Raw genomic sequence first — 23,355 nt, forward strand, 5'->3', positions numbered from 1 at the left:
CCCAGGTCAAATTGTCTCCATGGCAACAATGGAAACAGCTTTGACATAAACAACAAATCACAACCCAATTTAGTTCCTGGTTTGGTCTCACGCTGCTCCGTGTCTCCTGCTGGTGAGGCTTCACCTCGTCCACCGTGCGTGTTGGTAATGGACCAGCTGTCAGCAGTCAGTCAGCGTAATGACATTCAGCGCTGTGAGACCGTCCGCCCTAAAGATGAAGCGTCTCTTCATTTCCTTTTTGGCTGCTGGAGTTATTATTGCTTGGCTTTGGTGTTTCCTCCGCCGACGTTCAATTATCCTCCCTGCTTTTCCCGCTCTGCTCCGAGCCACAAGCCTCACCGCTGAGCTTCTCCATTTCTGTTTATGAGTCAGAGCCGGAGAATCCTGAAACTAGGCGTCGTTATTTACTGAATCGAGCTGAAGACGGTAGGAACCTCATGATGGAAATGTGTCCGTTCATTTTTCTTACTCTTCAAATTGAAACCGTTTTTATTATTGGAAATTAAAATGAGTTCATACGCGTGTAACGGTTTCCTTTTAGGTACCATTAATGCTTGGAAAATGTCAACATTAAGTCTGTTTTAGGAGAACATCATGAACCTTTCATTAGGGCCACTGGTTAGATGATTACACTTTAATCCTTGATGAATTCTCTTTTATTCCACAAACAACTGAGGATCGAAAGGATTCCCATCGATTCCTGCAGCCGAGGTGAAAATCTACATCAAAGCAGCATGTGAGAGCGTCTGGTCAGAGAAAGTTCAGATGCAGCGAGACGGTCCAACGCTGTTATTCTGGAAAACAGAAGAAGCCCATCTCACAGTGTTCCGTCGGAGACGGACAAGGTTTTTTTCTGTGGTGGAATTAAATAAACATGGCTGCCGTTTCATCCAGCAGGAGACGCTAAGCGTCAGCGAGTTAAGATAGACGTGATCATCATTGTAAAAAGCTGCTTGTACGAGTATTTCTCTTGTTTGTTTACTGTATCTGATTAAATTCAGACCAGTGGATTTCCTGAAGAATTGGAATTAAAAACATGAACGACTCCAGAGAAAGACCCGTTAGACTTCGGTGGGAATGAACCGAATATCCTTCATAAATAAAACTAAATTACAAAATAAGAGGGTTACCCGTTTGGAGAAGTGGGTAGGCATGACTGGCTCAGAGCTGCAGGGGTTGAGTCGTGCCTTCATCTGAGTTTTACTGGGGAGTTCCTCAGGGGTCTGTGTTAGGCATCCTTCTCTTCTCCCTGCACCTATGACCCATCTGGACATGATGGGGTAAACCTTTCTGTATGGATGCTGATGATTTGGTCTTAAGTGACTAGAGATGCATGTCTGAGACGTACAGACAGCTTCAGGATGGACCTGGTTCTGCTCAAAGCTCTAGAAGCTCAGTAGAAGCTTGCTCTGAGACTGTTTTCTCCAGTTGTTCCATTTAAACTCAGCTTTGTGCAGCAGAAATGTGCATCTGAAGAGGATTTGACACCCTAAATTGACTAAACCTGTGTAACTACAGGTTTAGTCCGGACACAGCCAGCTGCACGCTGAACCAGATGATGAAACACTCAGGCTGTTTCTAACAAAGCCTGTAGTTATAATAATAGTAATAAATCTGAATCGTGCACGCCTGCGCGGCATTTGGTTTAATCTCTTTTCTCTCTCAGCTAGCACACAGCCGGTGTAAAAAGCACCAGAGAGCTTGTTGAAATCAGAGTAAGGAAGGGAGAACCGTCAGATTTCCCCCCAAAGTAATACATCTCATCAGGACCTTCTAGATTAACCGGCTGGTTAAGCAGCTGCAAATAAATCAGCGGGGGAGTCAGCTGACCTGCTTCTCAGCATTAAGCTCCGCAGCCTACATTTAGACGAGGAGGAGTTTAGCCTTTATTTCCAGGTTACTTCTCCCCTCAGAGTGCGATGTGAACTCCTGAGGCTCGTTCAGGAAGTGCTGCAACCTGTGTGGAGGCGTCAGGCGCTGGCTCAGAGTAACCATGTCTGCTTTGTTTTAAACAATCAGAGGATTTTATGTCTCTGGTCCGTTGTGACTCTGATGGCTCAGCGAATGCTCCAGACTAACAAACTTCAGCCCGTCTGCCTCTGCTTCATGGCTGTATTTGTCACCCTAATGGCGCAGACTCGCCTCTCCTCACTCGTCGCTGCTGTTTTCTTTTTGCTGCAGGAAAGGGCAGCAGCTGGAGCCGTCGGAGAAGTTCATCTTCAACAGGCTGGAAGGCGGGCGCAGCATGTTGACCATCCGCAACATCCGGCAGATCGACGGAGGAGCCTACTCCTGCAAGGCCTCCAACAAGGCAGGGGCACAGGAACGAGAGCTCTTCCTCACAGTGTTTGGTGAGTTGGAGACATTCACTGAGACATGGCGTCGCTCTACAGAAACACCAGTTTTACACTAAAGATGGGACCAGATGCTCCGACGAGGTGCCAAAACGCACTTTTAAAAGATGCAACTTTTAAAGTGTACAACACAGAAAAGACGCCATCAGTGCAGAACCTGATGAACACGATAGCCTACAGTGGTTGTAGTGATGATGTTTAAAACAGCCTCGTGAACACTAAAACAGGAAACTCGTTTGGTGTCAGAAGAGACGTGGATTTTGGCTCTGGTGCCGTAGAAAATGTAAAGATTCACCTTCTAGAGTCTCTGTTAGACCAGCTCAAACTCTCAGAGTCTCCGGGACCTCGCACTGATACGAAGCTGCTCTGTAGGGCACGAGCCTCCAGTGAGGAACTAAAGCCGACCTGACTGAAAACGCACCTGTTGGGTCTGTGCTGCCGCTGGAAAAAACAGCATCCATCCGTTTCCGGTGTTCAGAGATCATCCACCGAGGCAAAGTCAAGTGGATGGGTTGTCTAAAGTAGCGTTTTAATAAAAAAAGTGCATCGTCTGACTTATCTGTTGGGCTGTTGAACATGATGGGACATCTACGTCAGCTCCACGGTGGAGAAGACAAACTAAAACCAAAAAGACTTTATAAACAGGAAACTTTTTATTTGAATTAAAATCAGTTTTCCGGTGCGGCTGCAGCCACCCCAGGTGTAGTGGTGTTGTTCATTTCATCTGCGGTGTTTTAGGTGGACCCATAAACTTTTATGATGAGGACGTTCACTTTTCCATTTCGCACAAAACAGTTTTTCAGACGCATCAGAAGCCGGCGTGGCCCTCAGCCTCACCCCGGCAGCTGCAGCTCCTCTTTATTCATCCACAATAGAAAGATTTCTTTTATTGCTTCATATTTCTTTTGCTGCACCTCTCATAAAAAATTTCAATTTATATTTTCATAAACCTGCTGGCTGTTTTCTCACCGATCCATTTGATCTTCTGCTCATGAAAATAAATATGTGTGTGGAGAACTTTGCTCCAGTCACCAGCACCCTTCAAGAGGCTCGTGGTTCAGAATGCACATTTAAATGAAGGAGTTGTGGAGCTCCGCTTCGCCTCTGCGGGGAAGAAGAGCTGTTTTATGCCCGTCAAACCAAAGGGTCGGTCAAAACGTGTTTGCTGTTTACCCAAACCCCTTCATCAGCACCAAGAGCAGGTCTGACCCACCTGGGCTGTCTTCAGTCCTGTTGGTGCTGTTTATTAGTGTCGTAATGATAAGTGAATTCAGGACAGACCAGAGGCCTACCCCAAACCCTAACCGGGTCCGGACGTGAACGGATGTGGATCTGGACAGTTGAGCCCTCAGATTTGTTTCCACCATACCAGCTTCATCTCTCCCTGGTGAGGTCAGACTTCAGCCTGGTTTATACTTCTCTCTGAGCTCCACAACGGAGAGACGCCCACGGAGTGTCGGAAAGGTTTTCACACACCAACTTGTGTCCAGGCAGCAGAGCGTTGCACAGCAATTCCCCGCCAGGACAGCAGAGGGCGTAGCGCTGTTCTGTGGTGTCCTGCCACCATAACTCGTGTATCCGGTACACGATGGTGTATTTACTAAAGTGTTTACATGTTTCAGAAACTTTTTAACACAGACAAATCTGTCCTTCATCCTCTTCCACCTCTTCATGTGGTCGCCACCTTCAAACCCACATTTCCCGACGTTTCCGTCCACGTTTGCTCCGTATTTTGTACTCATACAGTCGCGGGGGAATAAACGTTCATATTGTCTGACTTTTTCTGCGATGTGTTCTTCTATCTGTTCTGGTCCAATGCTAAATATCTGTGTACTTTTCACCGGAGCCACAGCGGTGCTGGTGACGGATGTACAGGAAGTGGCGTCCTGACCAATCACAGGCTTGCGGTCTCCGTCACCCTCTGAGCCCGGCGGAGAGCCCTTTTGCTGATGGCGTTGCGTGTCTCGGTGCTGACGCAGACGGAGACGTATTAACCAGGCTTGCACTGAGCAATTTGTCGTTTTTAGACCGATTGATTGGTTTACACATTACTGATAACTACAAAGAAGTTGAATCTTAGAAGCGGGGTACGCTTGGTCATGTGGGGTTCATGCTCTGCAGATGTTTTCAGTGTGGCTAAAAATAACAACAAAGCAGAGTGACTGTTATGCTAAGCTACTCTGATTGGAAGGCCAGGATTCCCACTAGCCTAGCATAGCAGGCCGTATTAGCATTAAGCTTGGTTTATGCTTGACGCATTTACTTTCCGCTTGGTGATGCGGCTCGCGGATGGAACGCGCTTCACAACTTGCAGCATTTATGGTTCATGCGGCTTGTCTCTGCGGTGAGCCAATATTCGCCCAACCTGAACGGGGCAGCATGGAGCTCTACGGCATGTATCCAACACTACACCGTAGTAGAAGTAGAAATTACTGTTTACAACATGTCATTTCAGCATTTTTAACAGCGTCCTCGTCTTTTCCGACAGTGCGAGCTATTTCTCTCCAAGAATTATTAACAACATGTTGATCACGGTGATCTCTGAGAGCTGAATCATACAAATGTCTGTATTTACGAACCTCTGCCATACTAGTTCTTGCCGGTCCGCCATGTTTTTCCGCGTGCGACCATCCGCGTGGTTAGAAAATTTCCTAGGTGTGCGTTGCGGAAATTTTGGGCCGTGCGGAGACGCGGTGGAGGGGCGTGGTTGTTAAAATGACGCAACTTTTCCGCGCAGAGCTGTGCGGACCTCGCGGATGCGTCAAGCATAAACCAACCTTAAGCCAGACTATGCATTTGAACTTTCATCGTAAATTAGCCCCATGCTTAAGGTAAAATTAGCATGATAGTGTGACTTAACTCGTCTTGAAAGAAGATGAATGAGTTAAATAAAGGTGAAAAGGTCAGAAATGGGTAAGTGTTTTGTCTACATCAGTTTCCTTTTAAAGCTCGGCTCTTTTCCTGCTAAGGTCAGGAGGAGGAATCCATCATCCCGGCTGGAAGAGGATCTCTTCGGGTTTTGTCAGCACTGAGTGAAACGAAGCGCCCGCTTCACTCATCAGGACGCCGTTCTCGCTGCGGTTTTCAGAGGAGTGAGAACATTTGATGTACGGCCTGACCTACTGGAGGGAATCCATCAGCAGAACCAGACTGAACCCAACCGTAGGAACAGTAAATGACATCACTCCTACCAGATAAATAACTTCTGGGATAAATGTGATGGAGCCAAAGTGGTAAAGTGATCTGTCTGTTCAAAGCTCGATGCATCAGGAGTGATCTGAGGGGAACGCAGGCTGAAGTTGGTTTTTTGGATCTGCGCCGCTGAAACAACACAGACACACATGAGCTCCATCAGGACCAGTCGCTGGCGTTGTGCTTTCAGTGGGAGGGATAAAAGCCTAATGCGATGTCAAATATTTCACTTTTCCTGTCTTTAATTATATGCTACAATTATTTTAGGCTGTACGCGCCACCTAGCTGTCACTTTTGACGTATTAATTGCTTTTTAACGGGCTGAGGTGAAGTCTGAACCAATTTGTCACTGATAGGATTTACACCCGGTTGCCAAATGCTACGTTTACATGCATAATCTCATTAAATCCAGCCTTTATTTGGTGTAATTAAGTGTAATTATAGTGATTTGCTAAAACTTGAAGGCAAAAATGGATTTTTTAATTATACTGAGTTAAAGAGAGACTTCAAAAGCTCATTTACATTTCAAACCAAAAATAACTTCCTTCTATGGAGTAAAACCTGGAAGGTCGCCTTCACTTTCATCCGTTATCGTCCCAAAGAGTCTCTAACAGATAATGCGGTGTTAATAATATCCCCAGCAGAGCGAGTTGTGCTCCCTGCCTGATGAACGAGACAGTTTCTCATTTCATATTTGTCTGAAGAAGAGCAGATACGATGATGATGAAGAGGACGGGAGCAGCTTTATGATGGAGAGTGGTGTTAGGGGCGTCTTTGTTTCTGTTTGCTTCTAAAAGCTGTGGGAGCTCTGAAAAGTTTCATCTGTGTGGACAAACGTCCTTCAGGTCATTAATCTGAAGCCACTGAGTAAGTCTCTCTGAGGCGTTATTCTGCTTCTTTAGTTTGTCAAAAGGAAAAAAGAAGCCCTGCCCTGCTGCCTCAACTGTGATGTGGAGGAGCAGCGGGTCTACTCTGAGCCCCTCCCGGATGACCAAGCTTCTCACCCTATCTCTAAGGGAGGGCCCAGACACTCTGCGGAGAAAACTAATTCCAGCCGCTTGTATCCGTGATCTCGTTCTTTCGGTCACTACCCAAAGCTCGTGACCATAGGTGAGGGTAGGAACGTAGATCGACAGGTAAATCGAGAGCTTCACCTTCTGACTCAGGTCTCTCTTCACCATGACAGACTGGTACAACGCCTGCATCACTGCAGACGTGATACTTCTTTTCAGTAATAAGACATCCAATGTCCAAATAAGATGCGCTGAAAGACGTTCATGTCATGACCAGAGGAAACGTCGGTCCAACTTTCATTTTGGAATTATTCTTCAACCATGGCGAGAGGTTGGACGTTGTTTCAACGGTCATTTAACGTCCACATGCTTCCTGGGATATTCGCCATATGTTTTTTATTGTGAGAAATCTGAAGGTCATTTCTTTGATCTGAAGGCGGTTAGTCACTTTGACAGATTGTAGTTAACACCCCGCCTCATGCAGGTGTGCAGACGGTGTAGATACAGAGAACATCGTGCAGGTGACACAACCAAGAAAAGATTCCCATATTACCACCGCGCTGCAGATCTGGAGCTCAGAGTGGGTCTGTTATAGGTCGCAGAGCGTGATGCAGTGACAGGAGCAGCTCATGGAGCTGTGTTGCGCACACACACACACACACACACACACACACACACACACACGGATGGACGAGAGTTCTGAATGGGTCCAAAAATTCAACCTGGACCCAAAACGTTTAGACAGACATGAGGTCTGAACCCAGGCTGGATATAGAGCTCTTAAGTCCCACGCAGTGAGCACAGGGCACGCGTATTTCCTGACTTCACACACGTATGAAGTTCGGACAGCGGAGAGAGATGAACGCACCTCAAATCAGACACCATGAACGCATCCTTTTTCCTCCAGAGTGTGTGTGTGTGTGATGTCTGGTGAGTTGTATTTGGGTCTCAGGTCGGGCATGGACGTGGTTTTGACTTTAGAGGTGGGGGGTTGTATAAAACTGCACCCTAGAGGGTTAGGAATGCAGACAAGTGAACACATCCTGTTTATAACGTGGAGTCACAGCAGGAACAGCCAATCACATGTTAGCAAGTCTCAGCAGAGCCAATAGATGAGCTTGTGCAGATATAGCAGATTTGGGAGGAAGACAGTAATAAACATGTTAAAATCCCTAAAAGGATGCAGAATAACAGGGATACATTAAATAGGGACCAGTTTGTGACTAAAGCACTTATAAACGTGTTATAAACACTTTGGATCCTTATAAAGGCCTAAGACTGGAGCACCACAACTACTCATCCCCGCCGCAGTTCTGCGTAACATTTTCAGCTACCTTGTTTGTGGTGTGAGCAGATGTGATCATCTGGATAACTTGTTTAGTTAAACAATCAAACTAGTCATCCCATTGAAGAAGTTAGCAGAAGGTAAGCTGTTTCAGCGTCAGCCTACCGGTATGTGTGTGTGTGTGTGTGTTTGTGTGTGTTGCGCATGTCGTGGTTGAAGGGAAGAAACGATGCTTAAAACACACACCATCTGTAACTTACTCTCTTGGTGGAGACAGAAGACCTAAGACCACCTGGAGGTGTTCCTATAGGAACCTATATAGAACCTCCTGATGACCTCACAGCTCCGTAGCTTTGGTGTTTGGAGCTGAAATAAGTTCTGATCTTGGACCATCGACCTGTTTGCAGCAGGGGCTGCTGGGTAAACAAGCATGCGCTGTCATGGTCATGTGACCCTCGACCTCTGATGCGCTCGACAGAGCCCTGGAGACGCTTCCTCTGGCTTCAGGCTGAGGCTAGACTGACACCCCCCCCCCCCCACACACACACACACACACACACACACACACACACAAACACGTGTGTTTAATCTCTGATTCACGCCTCTCTGCCCTGGACATGCTCGGGGGGTGGAGGTGGGGGCGGAGCATGCCTCTCAGAGCTCTCTCTGCATCCGAAGCAAATCACACGCTGGTGCAGAAGCATCTCCTCAGACTAAAATCTGTATTGATTCAAAATAAAGCCGCTGGAACGGAAGGCTTGTGCCCTCAAACCTGAACAGAGTCATATTCCCCTCCCTGTCGTGTTGGCAGAAAGGGAAAACAGACAGGAGGCGGTGGATTGTGTACTCCATCATACTCATAGAGGATAAACGGTGCTGGCCCGCGTCGTCAGCAGCAAAGTCATGCATCAGCTCGGTGTCTCAGTCCCTCGCTGCTATGAGTTACTCTACATATGATCCATGCTTCTCTACTTACTGCTCTAATTTATGTCCCCCCCCCCCCCCCCCCCCGACCCCTCCACCAGTCCAGCCCCACATCACCCAGCTGAAGAACGTGACAGCCGTCGAGGGCAGCGCCGCCATGATCACCTGTGTGGCCGAGGGCGAGCCTCTGCCCGACATCTCCTGGAGGAGAGCCAGCGACGGCCAGACCTTCGTGGACGGAGACAAGGTAGGCACCGCCAGCAGCTCCATCTGGCTCCGTGTGTGTTTGTGGATCTTTGTGTGTGTTGAGCGTGGTGCACACCACTCCTGCATCACCAGAGTTTAATCAGAAGTGCAAAAACACATTTTAACAGTGGCTGCCAACTCCTCAGTAAGGAAAGGAGCTACATGCTGTTCTTAAAGTCACCAAGTGATGTCATCGCTCAGTATTGCTGCTGTAGGGAGGAGGAGTCAAATGTTAAGTGACTTTCTGTTCATTCTTGTTTTTTACTTCCTGTGTTTGGGCTCGGGGCCGACCAAAGACCCAGCAGAGACGCCCTGTTGGGTTTGTTTATTATTTAGGGTTAAAAGCCGCTGTTTCCGTGGTTACATCGGTAGATTGGGTTCTTTTAACCAAATGGAAGAGGATAGATGTTACGCGTTAGATGTGCACCACACGTTGCCTCTGAACCAAAACAAGGTGAGACTGACGTGCTTCCACTTCCTTTTCCTGCATCCAGGGTCAAATCTTTCCTTCTCCGTGTTTTACCTCAGAGACCAGCTCCAAAACACGTTACCGGCACAAGTGGGATTTCATTTAAACTTCATCTTTACCAATACAAATCTAAATGAATTCATGTTTATAGTGAAGGATAAAATGGATATGTCATCGGCCCCTAAACAGATCGTTGTCTTGACTACTTGATTCAAGATGGCCTCCACAGAGAGAACAATGGAAGTGTGCCAGTTTTCCAGACCTAGGCTTTGGTGGAGCTGAGAGCACCTACCACATGACCAGAGGGTCAGCCAATCACAATAAATCTATGTGTGAAACTGGTCTGTGTGCTGTTGGTCACTGACACGCACAATAGTGATCAGCTTTTGGAGGTAGCCCAATCAAAGATGGCTGCCTCTGCCAAATGGCTATAGCAGCGATGGGTGCTCAGCTGCAACACCTGGTGTGGCGTCAGGCCCCTGGAGATCAGCCATGATGTGTTTTCACCCTAACAACCAACTCTCCAGATGGTCTTAGTTGAAACTCTGGAAATCCCTGAGGATTGGTTAGGGTTCGGGTTCAGCTCATCTCACACAGCTTTAGTTGAGTGGTTGTTATCAGCTAAACACCTTTACCAGGTACCTGTGGGATGTGACCGTGTTTGACCTGCAGACGCTCCCACTGATGCTCCTACAGCATCCACAGTGCTCCTGCTCGCCACACGCTAACTGAAGTTTGAAGGTACATTGGTGGAAGACGACCCTCAGACACACGCTCACCTTCCTCTCACACTCGGCCGAGTTTGTTGTCTCACAGGAAATCAGCTCACAATTTCCTTTTGACTCGCTTCAGGCAAAAAGAGGCAGTGAAGACCTTGAAAATTTCAAGGCAAACTATCAGTTTCCAGTTCAAGTGTTTTCCTTTTGCCTAACGAGATCCTGTGTAATCCAATCTCAGGAATAAACACGGCTTTTATTCAAATGTTTTACTCTCAGGGCTCATTATTTACTTCATACTGAGGACTAGGAGATATCCTTCATGCATGAATAATTCTGTTACCATGTGCGGAAATCACGGCATCTACCTGAGCGGGAGACCCAAAGCTGCCCAAAAATAAAAATGCAAATGCTCTTTTGCTTGAAAAAAGGTCAGCGCAGAGATGAATGAAGGTGTGCATCGGCTCCAATCGTTGGGGTTGATAAATCACACCCCAAAGTGAGAGTAAGTGCTTCTCTTCCTGCAGCAAATGCAATTATGGAAATGTGCCGTGCGAATCAACACACCTAAACATACGCAAAGACAAACAGGACTTGTGCGGCGGCTGCATGATGGATGGTGGCAGTCATTTGGGTTTAAGGCAGGATGTTCCTCTCTCAATTTGCTCTCCAATCTGCATATCCAGTCCCTCCCACTGAGGCGACAGGCTCTGCTCTCCACAGAAAGCCGCTCGCCTCTTTTCTTCTGCAGCCAGCACCGTGACCCCAGTAACAGACCATAATGGGAGGTAGTTTGTGGAATTTAATTACGCACTGAAGTAGGATTTGAGTCGGGTTATTGTTTCCCTCTCTGGTGTGAGGAAGGCTGCAGTCTGCTGCTCCATTCAGCGAAACATCCAAGAACGTTTAACGAAATGATTCTCGGTCACTTACGAGTCCAGAAATGGAGCCGGGGTGTTGTAGAGCGCCATGTTTTAGTCATCTTCAGCAGCAGCACGGTAAAATATTCAGGAAAACCAAATTAATGTTGGGTTTTCCACAGGTGTTCATGAGCTCAGGTCTATGTGACACACCTGGGTCAAAAACTGGAATAAACTGGTTGTGGGGGGTCTCTGCATGGAGCCCTAACCCATCAGCAGGAAGCAGATTGTGTCCGTGCTTTTGTAGATCGCTGCCCAAACAGCTAACCTTTACACCACCACTGCACCTCCAGGGTTTTCCTCCCATCTCCACCAAAATAACGGATGTGAGGCTGACAGGGATGAAAAGATTTATGGAATAATTTCAGCTCTTGGGGAAGTGTTTAAGATGGCAGCACTCCAGTCTGGATGAAGTTCCTCTGCTGGACGTGAGCCATTTTGCTGATGATGGTGATGTTTACGCTCAGAAACAACCAGTTTAGCGGGGAAAAGTCGTTTGGGGCGCTGTTCCTTTACGGCCGGACAGCATCCTAACGGTTTTCATGACTGGCTCGTACAGAAAGCACTCTGAAGCTGGTGTGAGGAGTGTCTCCATGGAACCTTAGGATTCCCCCTCTTTCTCTCCGGCAGATGTTAGCGCTGCCTTACAACCCAGACTAGAAGGAACAGCTCCTAGTTACTGCTCATCAACAGTCTCCTGCTTGTTACTACATCCGTTGGACTTCAGGTCTGTAGTTAGGGGTTGAAGCTGGTTGAAGAAGACAGCAGACGTTGGTTTTGGCTGAGCTAGACTAGCTGTTAGCTCTTCAGAGGTCATTTCCTCCTAACTGAGGCCAACCAGCGAGCTAGCTACTGTGGAAAAGATCGTAATTATAATGTTTACACACAAGCACACTTCAGAAGGGTCTAAACAAGCCTGTGGAGAGGAAAAGAGGCTTCTGTTGCCACCTGTCAATCTTCCAAAGGACCAACTTCTCCTTGTTGTCCATCATTCTGCACACAGAGAAATGGAAGGAAAAATACAGTCATTTTCCATGTTTTCAGGAGTGGATGGGATTCCTGCAAGTTCACCACGAGGTCAAACGGGCTGGTGCTCAGAGAAATTAGCCAGAGAGCTCCATCTAAGACTCCGTCAGCATGTTACAGGTCAACGTGCACCACGCTACAGCCAGACTAGTTAGACTCGGTCTCTAGGACAGGGGTCACCATCTCAGGTCCTCCAGGGCCACCATCCTGCGCATGCTAGCTGTGTCTTTGATCCTACACACCTGGCTGAAATGAATGAATAATAACAGGCCTGTGCAGAGTTCAACGTGGGAAGGAGAGGATCAGTTAGTCTGTTCATGTGCGGTGGAGCAGGAAACAGAAAACTAGCATCATGGGTAAGGGTTAGGTTTCACCAGGTGATTTGTATTTTTATGGTGTTTTATGGTGGTCACATCCCAGTGAGGTACTGGTTTTATGGTTGCCCCGGCATAGGGTTAGGGTTGGCACCAGTTTTCCATATCAGAATGGGGCTAAATTCTTTTCTAGGTTATCCTATGACTGATATCTTTAACTGTGTAAGAACTGTTTGTCTTTCAGAATTGAACTTGAACCTTGATAAAGGCGATGCTTGATGGTTATTCTCCTATTATCCAACAGATTACTGAATCGTTTAACCAAAGCCCGTCTGTTGGTTCCTGTGGTGAATCCGTGTCTCCTCCTTGAACCAGAAGCTGTTATTAAATGTCATTTTGCTGCAGCCGTGAGGTGGAGGTGAAGCTGTAGCCGCGCGAGCGGGAAGACCCAGTGCTGATCAGACTAGCGGTGTCTCCAGCCTCGGTGACATTTACCGCTGACATTTTTAATATCAGAAAAACTCTCAAGTGAGAAAATCCAGTAACAGTCGGACGATTTCCAGTTATGAATTCCTGCAGAAGAAGCACCGTGCATGTGTTTGGTTCGCACACGTCTGCTGCGTTTGGCCGTGTGGCTCGTCGTTCGACTGAGCAGCATATCAAACAGGCTGTGCTCCTGGAGCCCAGACCCTGTCAGCTGGCAGGGCGGAGGAAAGGTGGGGCGTTAGCGAGTAATTTCCTGACTCAGAAGCTCTGTCCTGAAAGATTTCCTCTCCCTCTTTTCTCCCTCCCTCCCCTGCATCATCCTCACAGCATTTCCATTCAACGCACACACCTCCGATCTCATTGACCTCAGCTTTGGAGGCAAACAGGCCGAAGTCTGCCTTGGCAGCACCAAAGCAGCAGAAGTGAGCCTCTAAACAGGGCTTCACCTCCTTAGCTGATAGTACTGTGACGATAAGATGAAGGATAAGCTACCAAACAGGATAAGCCGCAGCATCAACAACACTGAGTCTGATGCTTCATGAGAAGTACCTTCACCAGAGTATCACGGGGTCTGGATGTGCATTGATTTATGGGTAAAAACTATTGGAGGAGATGGGCGGTGTGCACACGGAGACAGACTCCAGTATGCAAATGGATCCGTGGGCAGGAATGCAGATGAACGCAAACAAAGCTGCAGCGCAGGGAGTCAGCAGCCTTTGTCAGAGAAAAGAAGACGAACGACTGTTTTCTCTGGATAGAGATTTACAGTGTGTGTGTGTGTGTGTGTGTGTGTGTGTGTGTGTGTGTGTGTGTGTGTGTGTGTGTGTGTGTGTGTGTGTGTGTGTGTGTGTGTGTGTGTGTGTGTGTGTGTGTGTGTGTGTGTGTGTGTGTGGTCAGATAGATGCTGATATCAGAGTTAGACATGTGAAAGTAAAGCTAACAGATAATTGTGATATTTTAGATTTCTGATATATTTTCTACTGCAGACTAGTTGTGTTGACTTTTGTTGAAAAGTGGTGAAAAGTCTAATTTGTGAACAGTGATACTAGTGTAGAGTAAGTGTAAACTTGAGTTTGATTTTATTGGGAAATTTTCTGTGGTGAACAGTGATGCTGCTTGTGTATGCATTTATTGTGAAAATCACCTTGGTGAAAAGTGACGCTACTTGTGTATGCTTGTATTATGAAAATCGCCATGTGTTGTTACTTGCAAATGCTTTTATTGTGAAAATCACCATGGTACACAGTGACACTACTTGTGTATACTTTTATTGTGAAAATCACCATGGTACACAGTGATGTTACTTGTGTATGCTTTTATTGTGAAAATCACCATGGTACACAGTAGGGCTGCAACAAACGATTATTTGGATAATCGATTAATCGGATGGGGTCTCGACACGATTAATCGATTAATCGGATTACATGGGGAAATTTTTAAAAACTGCTAGGGAAACGTTATTTCTCTCCTTCCTTCACTTTATTTAACACAACATTATTAGAAAACAGTTCAATAGCAGAAAAACAACATGCCATCACCTAAATTGTCTTATAAAGTGTATAGACAGAGACCCTAAGCTACATCTATCTGTGACCTAAAATGCTTGGTCCAAGTTAAACAGCTTAAGGGCAGTTCTCATCTGTTTTGTTTGATCTCATCTGTTAATATTTATTTTAAATGTAATTAAACATAGGCTGTGAATTAATCAAAATTGATCACTATTTCCAAAACTGACTGAAAAAATACCAAATAAAACAAAAGTAAATGAATGCCATCCTCCTTGCGATGATGCCCTGGGCAACTGCCATAAAGTCACATCAAGAAATGCTGCTGATCATTCCAATGATCCCAAATAGACTCACATTAGGCCACATGAAAGCAACTGAACCCAAAAATATATTAACCAGTATATAACTGCACTCTCACACAACACGCCTGCAGCAACAGTTAGGACTCCTCCCTCCCTTTTAAAAGCGTTTTTGCTTCTGAGGACATTGTGGTTGTAAAACCACATGCTAGTAGTCTGGCCCCGGTGTGATCAACCAGTTTCTGCGGGAATGTGACGGCGGAACCAGGGCCAGATTAACACTTTGTTGTACCCTGGGCAACAATATTCAAGGGCTCCATCATCACGACCCAAGGATCACCATAATGTGGTCACATACAGAATATTTTACTGTAATATGCAGTAAATATACTCAATACTTGAATGCCTGACAACACGTAACCCGCCCAGAGTAACCTTTGACCCACCTCGTGTGGACTGACCAATGAGGAGAGGGTCTTAACTTGAGGCCCTCTCTTCATTGGTCAGTCTGCATGAGACTGACTCTCAACTGACATTCAGTCGTAGGCAGCGAAGCGTCTCTGTGCAGCGCAAAAGCCCGGGTGGACAGTTTGTTTAATATAGGGTGACCATATTTCCATTTCCAAACAAGAGGACAGGGGATCTGTGCCTATGACGTCACACTATGGCAATGCCACACAAACCATGTTGGGACCCATTTTTTGTAAGAACTAAATTAATATCAGATTCTGCCAATTAAAGGGCTCTAAAACTATTCATATGTAAATATTTTGCATATTTAATGCAAAATCTAATTTTTCTGCTTTAGTGCTGCAACAAGGTTTTATTAATAATAAATTATTATACCTTTTGTTTTACTACAGCATCAGTAAGCTTCCTGTGCACAGATTATTAAGGATGCTTGTTTCAGCTGTGAGATTAGACGATAGGATCAATGAAAAAATAAGTTGTCACACACTCCATGGAAACTTTCAGAGAATCCACAAATAGTGCCTTTCAAATGGTTTTGTTACTTTTTGCAAGTTTTTAAAAGAAGCAGATGAGACAGCATGTCTGATAATTTAGTTTTTCATCTGATAATATTAGAACATGTCAGTAATGTCTGAGGGGCTTTATAAACACTGTATAACTAACACTCCTGGAGAGGGCATGAATTACACAGAGGCTTCTGGGGAGCCCAGTTATGGGGGGGGGGGGGGGCATTTTGCCTTGGCCCCCAAAATGTCTTGAAACGGCCCTGGGTGTGTGACTGAGTTTTGAAGGTGATCTGAATTGTATCAGATGTATAAATATGACATGTGTATAACTTATTGTTTTTTACTGGTAAAAACTTGTCGTGGAGATAAATCTACCTACATTTGACTTTTCAACACTTTGTTTTGTTTTCTTGTTTTTATTTAACTATTTTCCTGTCCTGTCTGTCTCTCATCTTCCTAAATCTCCTCATAATTCTCCAGAAAATCTGTTGCCTGGATTCTTACCTTTTCACCTCATCAGTTACTTTTGAGCAGATCAAAGGGATCTCCTGACCGAAAAGCGCAGAGCGCGTTTTCGATGCTGCGTGAGGTGAAATCACCACAGCACAGGTGATGAGCTCCGCAGTAGCGCGCTTCAGGCACAAATAAGACAGAAAATAGAGAACATGTGCGGACATGAACGATCGTGTGCTAATTATAGTTTTTTGGTTGCGCCACTTTGAGAATGGACCGTGCGCTGGAAGCAGCTGCCTGGATCGCTGCGCGACAATGCGGAACCGGTTCGCAGCAGCGCAAGTCTGCCGGCTCTCCCTCGCGCTGATCTGCCGGTACTGGCTCTCCCTCACGCTGATCTGCGGCTCTCCCTCGCGCTGATCTGCCGGCTCTCCCTCGCGCTGATCTGCGGCTCTCCCACGCGCTGATCTGACTTGCTCTGGTCTGCGCGCAACGGCGGGCGGGAAGGGGGGGGGGGGGGGGGGGGCGCTTTTGGAAGAGTTGTGCGACACAACGAATCGATGACGCAATTCGTTGCCAACGCTTTTAGTAATCGATTTTCATCGAATTTATCGATTCGTTGTTGCAGCCCTAGTACACAGTGATGCTACTTGTGTATGCTTTTATTGTGAAAATCACTCTGGTAAACTGTGATGTGACTCATGCATGCTTTTATTGTGAAAAATCTCCGGTGAACAGTGATGCTACCTGTGTTTGCTTTTATTGTGGAAATCACCATGAGAAACATTGACGTTGGGTCCCAGTTTTGAAGTCTTTGGTATGACCTGACCAGGAATCGAACCCCAATCTCCCAGTCCCAGGGCAGACTCTACCACTAGGCCACTGAGCTGGTAAAGTACATAAATATACTTCTACTTACTGATAAAAAGAAGCAGAAACTGCTTGGATGACCTGTTAGTGCAGTCAGTAACCACAGCTTGCCCTTTTCTCCAACTAATCCATGATTAGCTGGAGAAAAGGGCAAGCACGAACAAACACGAACGAAGACAAAACTAAAGTTTAGAGTCAAAATAGCCAAACATCTGTTAACGTGAGACCGAGGCCTTCCTCCGGAGCGAGCTCTGAAGTCACGAGGCTCTGATGCTCATTAATTATTCCAATTTGTAAGCTTTAAACTTAACTTTAACAGAGGAGTTACAACAACCCCCCCCACCCCCACCCCCACCCCGAGTTGTCATGAGTGTAAACTACATCTATTCAACCTAGAATGGTTTTGAACCAGGCTGTAAGCATGTTTATTTCTGCTGTGATATTTACATTTTTAACATGGGAGTCAATGAGGATTTACTCACTTCTGCTGCCAGCCCCTAGTGGAAGCGGGCAGAACTGCAGTTTTACCACTTCCTTGTTGGCTCCATTTTCACCCCAGAATTATGGGGACCTGTCACCAGACGATGCGGTCGTAGTAAAAGTGAGAAACATTTTTAAACTCAGCACTTAGAGTCTGTGTGTTCCTTTATACTCATTTTTATATATTTTGTGATTCCTATCTTCTTCTTCTTCCTGTGAGAATGGTGGGACATGCACTAGCGCCCCCTATGGACAAACCACTACTGTCAATACATGAAATACTCTCATTGTAAACAAAGGTCAAAGGTCACCAGGGAAGAATCTACATGCTGATTGTTTTTACGATTGTGTGTGTGAACCTGTTAGATACGTCTGACCCTCATGGTGGTGCTTCACATAGGAACCACAGCCACAAGGTGATCCATACAACCACACGGGTCACACAGAGTTCCTGGGAATACCTCGGAGAACATTTTTCACTCCGAATGGATCTAGGAATGTAGCTGGAAGCTGCTCTGGGAGAGAACCAACGTGAGGGCCTACACGCTAAAGTTGAGATAAATATAAAGGCCTGCTATTGGGATGATTCCCAGCAGCAGTACTTGATGTGTGTCTAGATCTGTCTTCCTTTGGTAATGTCTGAGAGACATGATGAGGGACAGAAGCAGAGGACAGCAGCTATGGTGGACAGTTGGACATCTGTAATCAGCAGAAACCATCTCAGATCCATGTGTGATTCTTTTCTTTGGTTCTCAAAGGATTTAAACATTAAACTAACAGAAATCAGATTACTACACACACACACACACACACCTGATTTTTTGGAGTCTTTGTATAAAAATTCTGCAGATGTTTTATTATCCATCAAATTCACTCATCTGCAGCTCCGCCTCCTCCACCTTCAGCTCCTCTTTTGTTTCAGCGCAGCCGTTAGCTACAGGCTCTGATAGCTGATTGAGTTCCTCTGGAACGTGTCTTGATCCTTCTGAAGGGTTCAGTGGGTCGGAGTTCAGATCCTGGGCGTCTAAATCACCAGATGTAGCATTAAATGAAGCTAAGGCTTTTACAAAGCTCAGATTTGACCCGTCTGTTCCAGTTCCAGTGCAGCAGCAGCAGCAGCTAGCTCAGCGGTCGTTTGCTTGGGGTCGGGGGTCATCTGATGCTACAGCTGTATCGTGACAGACCTGGGGAAGTTTTTTCTCATTACGAGACCATGTCGATTCCTGGACGGATTGCCTTGTCTGCTGTAATTGACCCGTGGCTTCAGAGTGAGACCATCTGTCTCTATTCAGATGTAATGACCTTGTAATGGAGCAGCACTTTATTACATTAATGTGGACACTGTGGGACGAGGGACAATTTCCTTCAGACGTGATCAGCACAGATCCTATCGCTGTAAAAGTTCTTCTCCTTAATGAAACTCAATCTCATGTTTGTGTTTCAGAGCCGAGACGGAAGGTTTGAGGTTCGAGGCCGCCACGGAAAGTCGGTGCTGACCATCAATGGGGTGCGGCTCACCGACCTGGGACGATTTGACTGTGAGGCGCAGAGCAGGATAGGAGGTCATCAAAAGAGCATGTTTCTGGATATAGAGTGTAAGTATCTGTTGTCCCCTGAAGGAGCTTCTGAGTCATCTAAACGACTCCAGACTGTTTGTTACTCAGGTCCCTCTGAGAGGACAGCAGCGGTCCTCTTTAGGGCAGCAAAGAAGCCCACTTTGTCAACAGGAAGTAAATAACCTTTAGATGTGTCCTGGAGTAGCTACTGCTAATGCTAGCTTGAGTTACTGCTACCATTAGCCCGAGCTACTGCCAACGCTAGCCTGAGTTACGACTAACACTAGCCCTAGTTACTGCTAACATTAGCCTGAGCTACTGCTAATGCTAGCTTCAGTTACTGTTAACATTAGCCCGAGCTACTGCTAATGCTAGCCCGGGTTACTGCTACCATTATCCCGAGCTACTGCTAATGCTAGCCTGAGTTACTGCTAACACTAGCCCTAGTTACTGCTAACATTAGCCCAAGCTACTGCTAATGCTTGCCCGGGTTGTTGCTACCATTAGCCCGAGTTACTGCTAATGCTAGCCTGAGTTACTGGTAACAGTAGCCCCAGTTACTGCTAACATTAGCCTGAGTGACTGCTAATGCTAGCCCAAGTCACTGCAAACATTAGCCTGAGCTACTGCTAATGCTAGCCTTAGTCACTTCTAACATTAGCTTGAGCCATTGCTAATACTGGCCCAAGTCACTGCTAACATTAGCCCGAACTACTGCTGATGCTAGCCCGAGTCACTGCTAACATTAGCATTAACAGGAGCAGCTTGCTTCCTGCAGCAGCTCAGCTTGCTCTGGGTCTGAACTGTAGCTCTGCAGAGGTGCCGGGCTGGCTGTGGGTCTGAGTGGGACTTGGCTCGACCCGACTAATGAACTTGGGGGGGTCATATGAGTGAAAACTTGAAAGTAGCATAATTCCTCATCCCACAGAGCCAGGTCGACTGAGCCAACTGCAGGGCTGCAAACTTCAGGGGGGTGTTTCACACTCAGTGCGTGAGAGCTGGTGGCTGTGGGACTGGGCCGGGACACCCCCCCCCCCCCCCCCCCCCCGCAACTGTGCGACGGATTAATGAGGATTTATGGCAAATAAAAAGTAGTGACATCATCATTTTATTGTATTTCAACAGATATCCCCAAGTTCCTGACCAACCACACCATCTTCTACTCATGGGAGGGGAACCCAGTGAACATCAGCTGTGATGTGATGTCAAACCCCCCCGCCACCATGCTGTGGAGGAGAGAACGCTTCACCATATCAGAGGGAACCGCCAACATGCAGATCCACGGTTCAGAGGGCAAGTCTGTGCTGGAGGTGAGTCTCAACCACCAGATGTTTATCAGGGTTAGGAGGTTTCAATTGCTGCAGGCCAGAGAGTCTCCGTGCTGGTAGCATCTTCTCAGTCCATCTTCTTATGTCATTTAGTAGCTCAAAGTGGTTTTATTCATGTTTAGTTTTGTGGTTATTTTGGATGTTTTGTTTTTCTGTGATTTTTCATTAGTTCTTTCCTTTGTGGTACAAGTTTGGTTTTTGTTGTTGGACCTCTTAAACATCACAAACAGCCTGTTTTAGTTGGTTTTCCCTGGTGAACTCAGACGTGGTGAATGTAGAGCCTCGTCTCTGAGCGCTAACAGAATAAAAGCAGCTGGCCAGAGGAGAAAAGGTCCTTACGAGGACGCAGGCTGAAGCACAGAGATTTCTGAGAGGGCGATGGATGAAGAGGAGTGTTACTCATGGAGTTGTTCTCCTGTGATCTAACTGTGATAACCCACAGCATCCTTCTAGTGTTAAAGTCCAGGAAGCAGCTGTTTTTATTATTGAGCAGCATTACCGACCCTCCGCTATGCAGCAGAAGCACCACGTTGTTAGCATGGATGTATAAACGTAGACCGGAGCATTTGTATCTACTTCTGTTGTTTAAACCAAAACATCTCGTGTCCATCTCCAGAGTCAGTGGGACTGATGTTCCCACCTTCTCCTAAACGTGTTAGAATGATGGAAATCTGCTGATTCGGCAGCCAAGAGAAAACCAGCAGTCATCTGGGTTAAAAGTTGTCCTGATAACAGACCTGGATGGATGTACAAATTAGTCATGTGCTTGGATATCACCTGTGGTGTCCCACAAGGCCCAGTGCTTGGTGCCAAACAGTTTATTATGTATATTTATGCGTTACATAGAGTGGCGTGTACACTGAGGATCCTAAGCAGCTATTGGAGGTTGTTGAGAATGAAATAATTACAGTTAAATGGTGTTTTGGTAGATATAAATTACCTTTAAATTAATCTAAAACAACAGTAATATTCGGAAATCAAGAATTCATTTAGATGTTCAATTAAAAATGTATTAGCTTTGTGTATGCAGACATCTTTCTATGTGTACATTTGGAAAACCCCACATCAGTCACTTGTGTAACAAGATGAAACCAAAGGGGTTTAGGGAAAACACGACACATCACGAATAACAAACCCGATATAGTTTATTTATAAGTCTGGGGTAACACTTTACAAACGTGAGCTACTTTTACATGAGTACAAGTACAGAAGAGCTACTTCCACAAAAAGCTAGTTTTACATCAGATTTCACAGAAGACGGTTTAGGGTTAGGGTATTATTATAATTACCCTAACCCTAACCCTTGCCATCAAATTTAAAAGCCGTCCCTCTTTAACTAGGTCATCATTTCTCAAGTCAGGTTGGAGGGCCCACTGGGTAATAGTCTGCTTCCAGGCAAGCGACTTTCAGGTGTGTCTCACGGGCGATGTCTCAGAGAGCCCTGGACTAGGCAAAATGTATGAATTTGGTCAAATTCCAAAGCGCTCAGAATATGTTCAGCCAGGGTGTTTCACCTTTTGTTTTCAGTTACAAACCATTGTGTTGGATTTTTGAAATGTTAGCATTTTTTTGTTGTTAAAATGTGTTTTAAATAATAAATAATAGAATAAAAGGTCAAATGTTTAGAGAATTAAAACTTTGTCCCAAAAATAAAACCAGGTGGACCACTCCGACTGATTTATCCAGTCAGCAGATCAAAACTAAATGTCACAGAAAAACAGATGAAATGAAAGTCTTTATGTCATGGAAATGTTTTTGCATTATTGTCCTCTTTGTTGTGAACGGACCAAAAGTCCTTTATGACTTTTACTGGAAAGCTGAATTTTGCTCAGACAAAAGAAACTAAATAACAAACTGATGTTTTATAGGAGTAAACATGAGACCCCTTTATTGATGTGTGTTTTCAATGATTTGCATCATTCTGCAGCAAACACAAAATAATAGGTTATTTTGTCAAAACATTATCATTATTATTGTTGTCATTATTGTTGTAGTTATTGTGATTATTATTATTATTATTATTATTATTATTATTATTATTATTATTATTATTATTATTGTTGTTGTTGTTGTTAAAATTGTTGTTATTGTTATTTTTATTGTTATAGTTATTATTATTGTTGTTGTTGTTATTATTATCATTATTATTACTGTCATTATTGTTGTTGTCATTGTTAATATTATTATTATTGTTGTTGTGGTATTATTAATATTATTATTATCATTATTATTATTGTCTTTATTGTTGTTGTTATTGTTAATGTTATTATTGTTAAAATTGTTGTTATTGTTATTTTTATTGTTATAGTTATTATTGTTGTTGTTGTTATTATTATCATTATTATTACTGTCATTATTGTTGTTGTCATTGTTAATATTATTATTATTGTTGTTGTGGTGGTGGTGGTATTATTAATAATATTATTATCATTATTATTATTGTCTTTATTGTTGTTTTTATTGTTAATGCTATTATTGTTAAAATTGTTGTTATTGTTATAGTTATTATTGTTGTTATTATTATTATTATTATTATTGTCATTATTATTATTGTCATTGTTGTTGTTGTTAATATTATTATTAATATTATTGTTATTGTGGTAATATTAATTATATTATTGTTAAAATTGTTGTTATTGTAAATATTATTATTATTATTATTATTGTTAAAATAGTTGTTATTGTTATTTCTATTGTTATAGTTATTATTTTTGTTATTATTATTATTATTATTGTCATTATTGTTGTTATTATTGTTTACATTATTATTTATATAGTTATTATTATTGTTATCATTATTATTATGGTCAATATTTTTGTTGTTATTGTTAATATTATTATTATTATTACTGTAATTTTTTTTATTGTTATTGTTATAGTTATTATTGTTGTTATTATTATTGTTATCATTATTATTGTCATTATTGTTGTTGTTATTT

General features: G+C 44.5%; 1 protein-coding gene across 5 annotated transcripts in view; it reads left to right on the plus strand.

Moving 5' to 3' along the window:
* LOC107380851 (neural cell adhesion molecule 2) overlaps positions 1 to 23,355 on the plus strand; it is a 328,429-nt gene that overhangs the window by 258,813 nt on the left and 46,261 nt on the right. For all 5 annotated transcript variants that reach the window (XM_054743024.2, XM_070544152.1, XM_070544149.1 and 2 more), the window contains exons 7-10: positions 2,182 to 2,351; positions 8,870 to 9,015; positions 18,977 to 19,127; positions 20,214 to 20,398. In XM_054743024.2, the coding sequence (XP_054598999.1) occupies positions 2,182 to 2,351; positions 8,870 to 9,015; positions 18,977 to 19,127; positions 20,214 to 20,398 (652 nt within the window). The remainder of the gene's footprint in view (positions 1 to 2,181; positions 2,352 to 8,869; positions 9,016 to 18,976; positions 19,128 to 20,213; positions 20,399 to 23,355) is intronic.

This window comes from Nothobranchius furzeri, chromosome 14 (genome assembly GCF_043380555.1).
Source record: "Nothobranchius furzeri strain GRZ-AD chromosome 14, NfurGRZ-RIMD1, whole genome shotgun sequence".
NCBI classification, from domain to species: domain Eukaryota; kingdom Metazoa; phylum Chordata; class Actinopteri; order Cyprinodontiformes; family Nothobranchiidae; genus Nothobranchius; species Nothobranchius furzeri.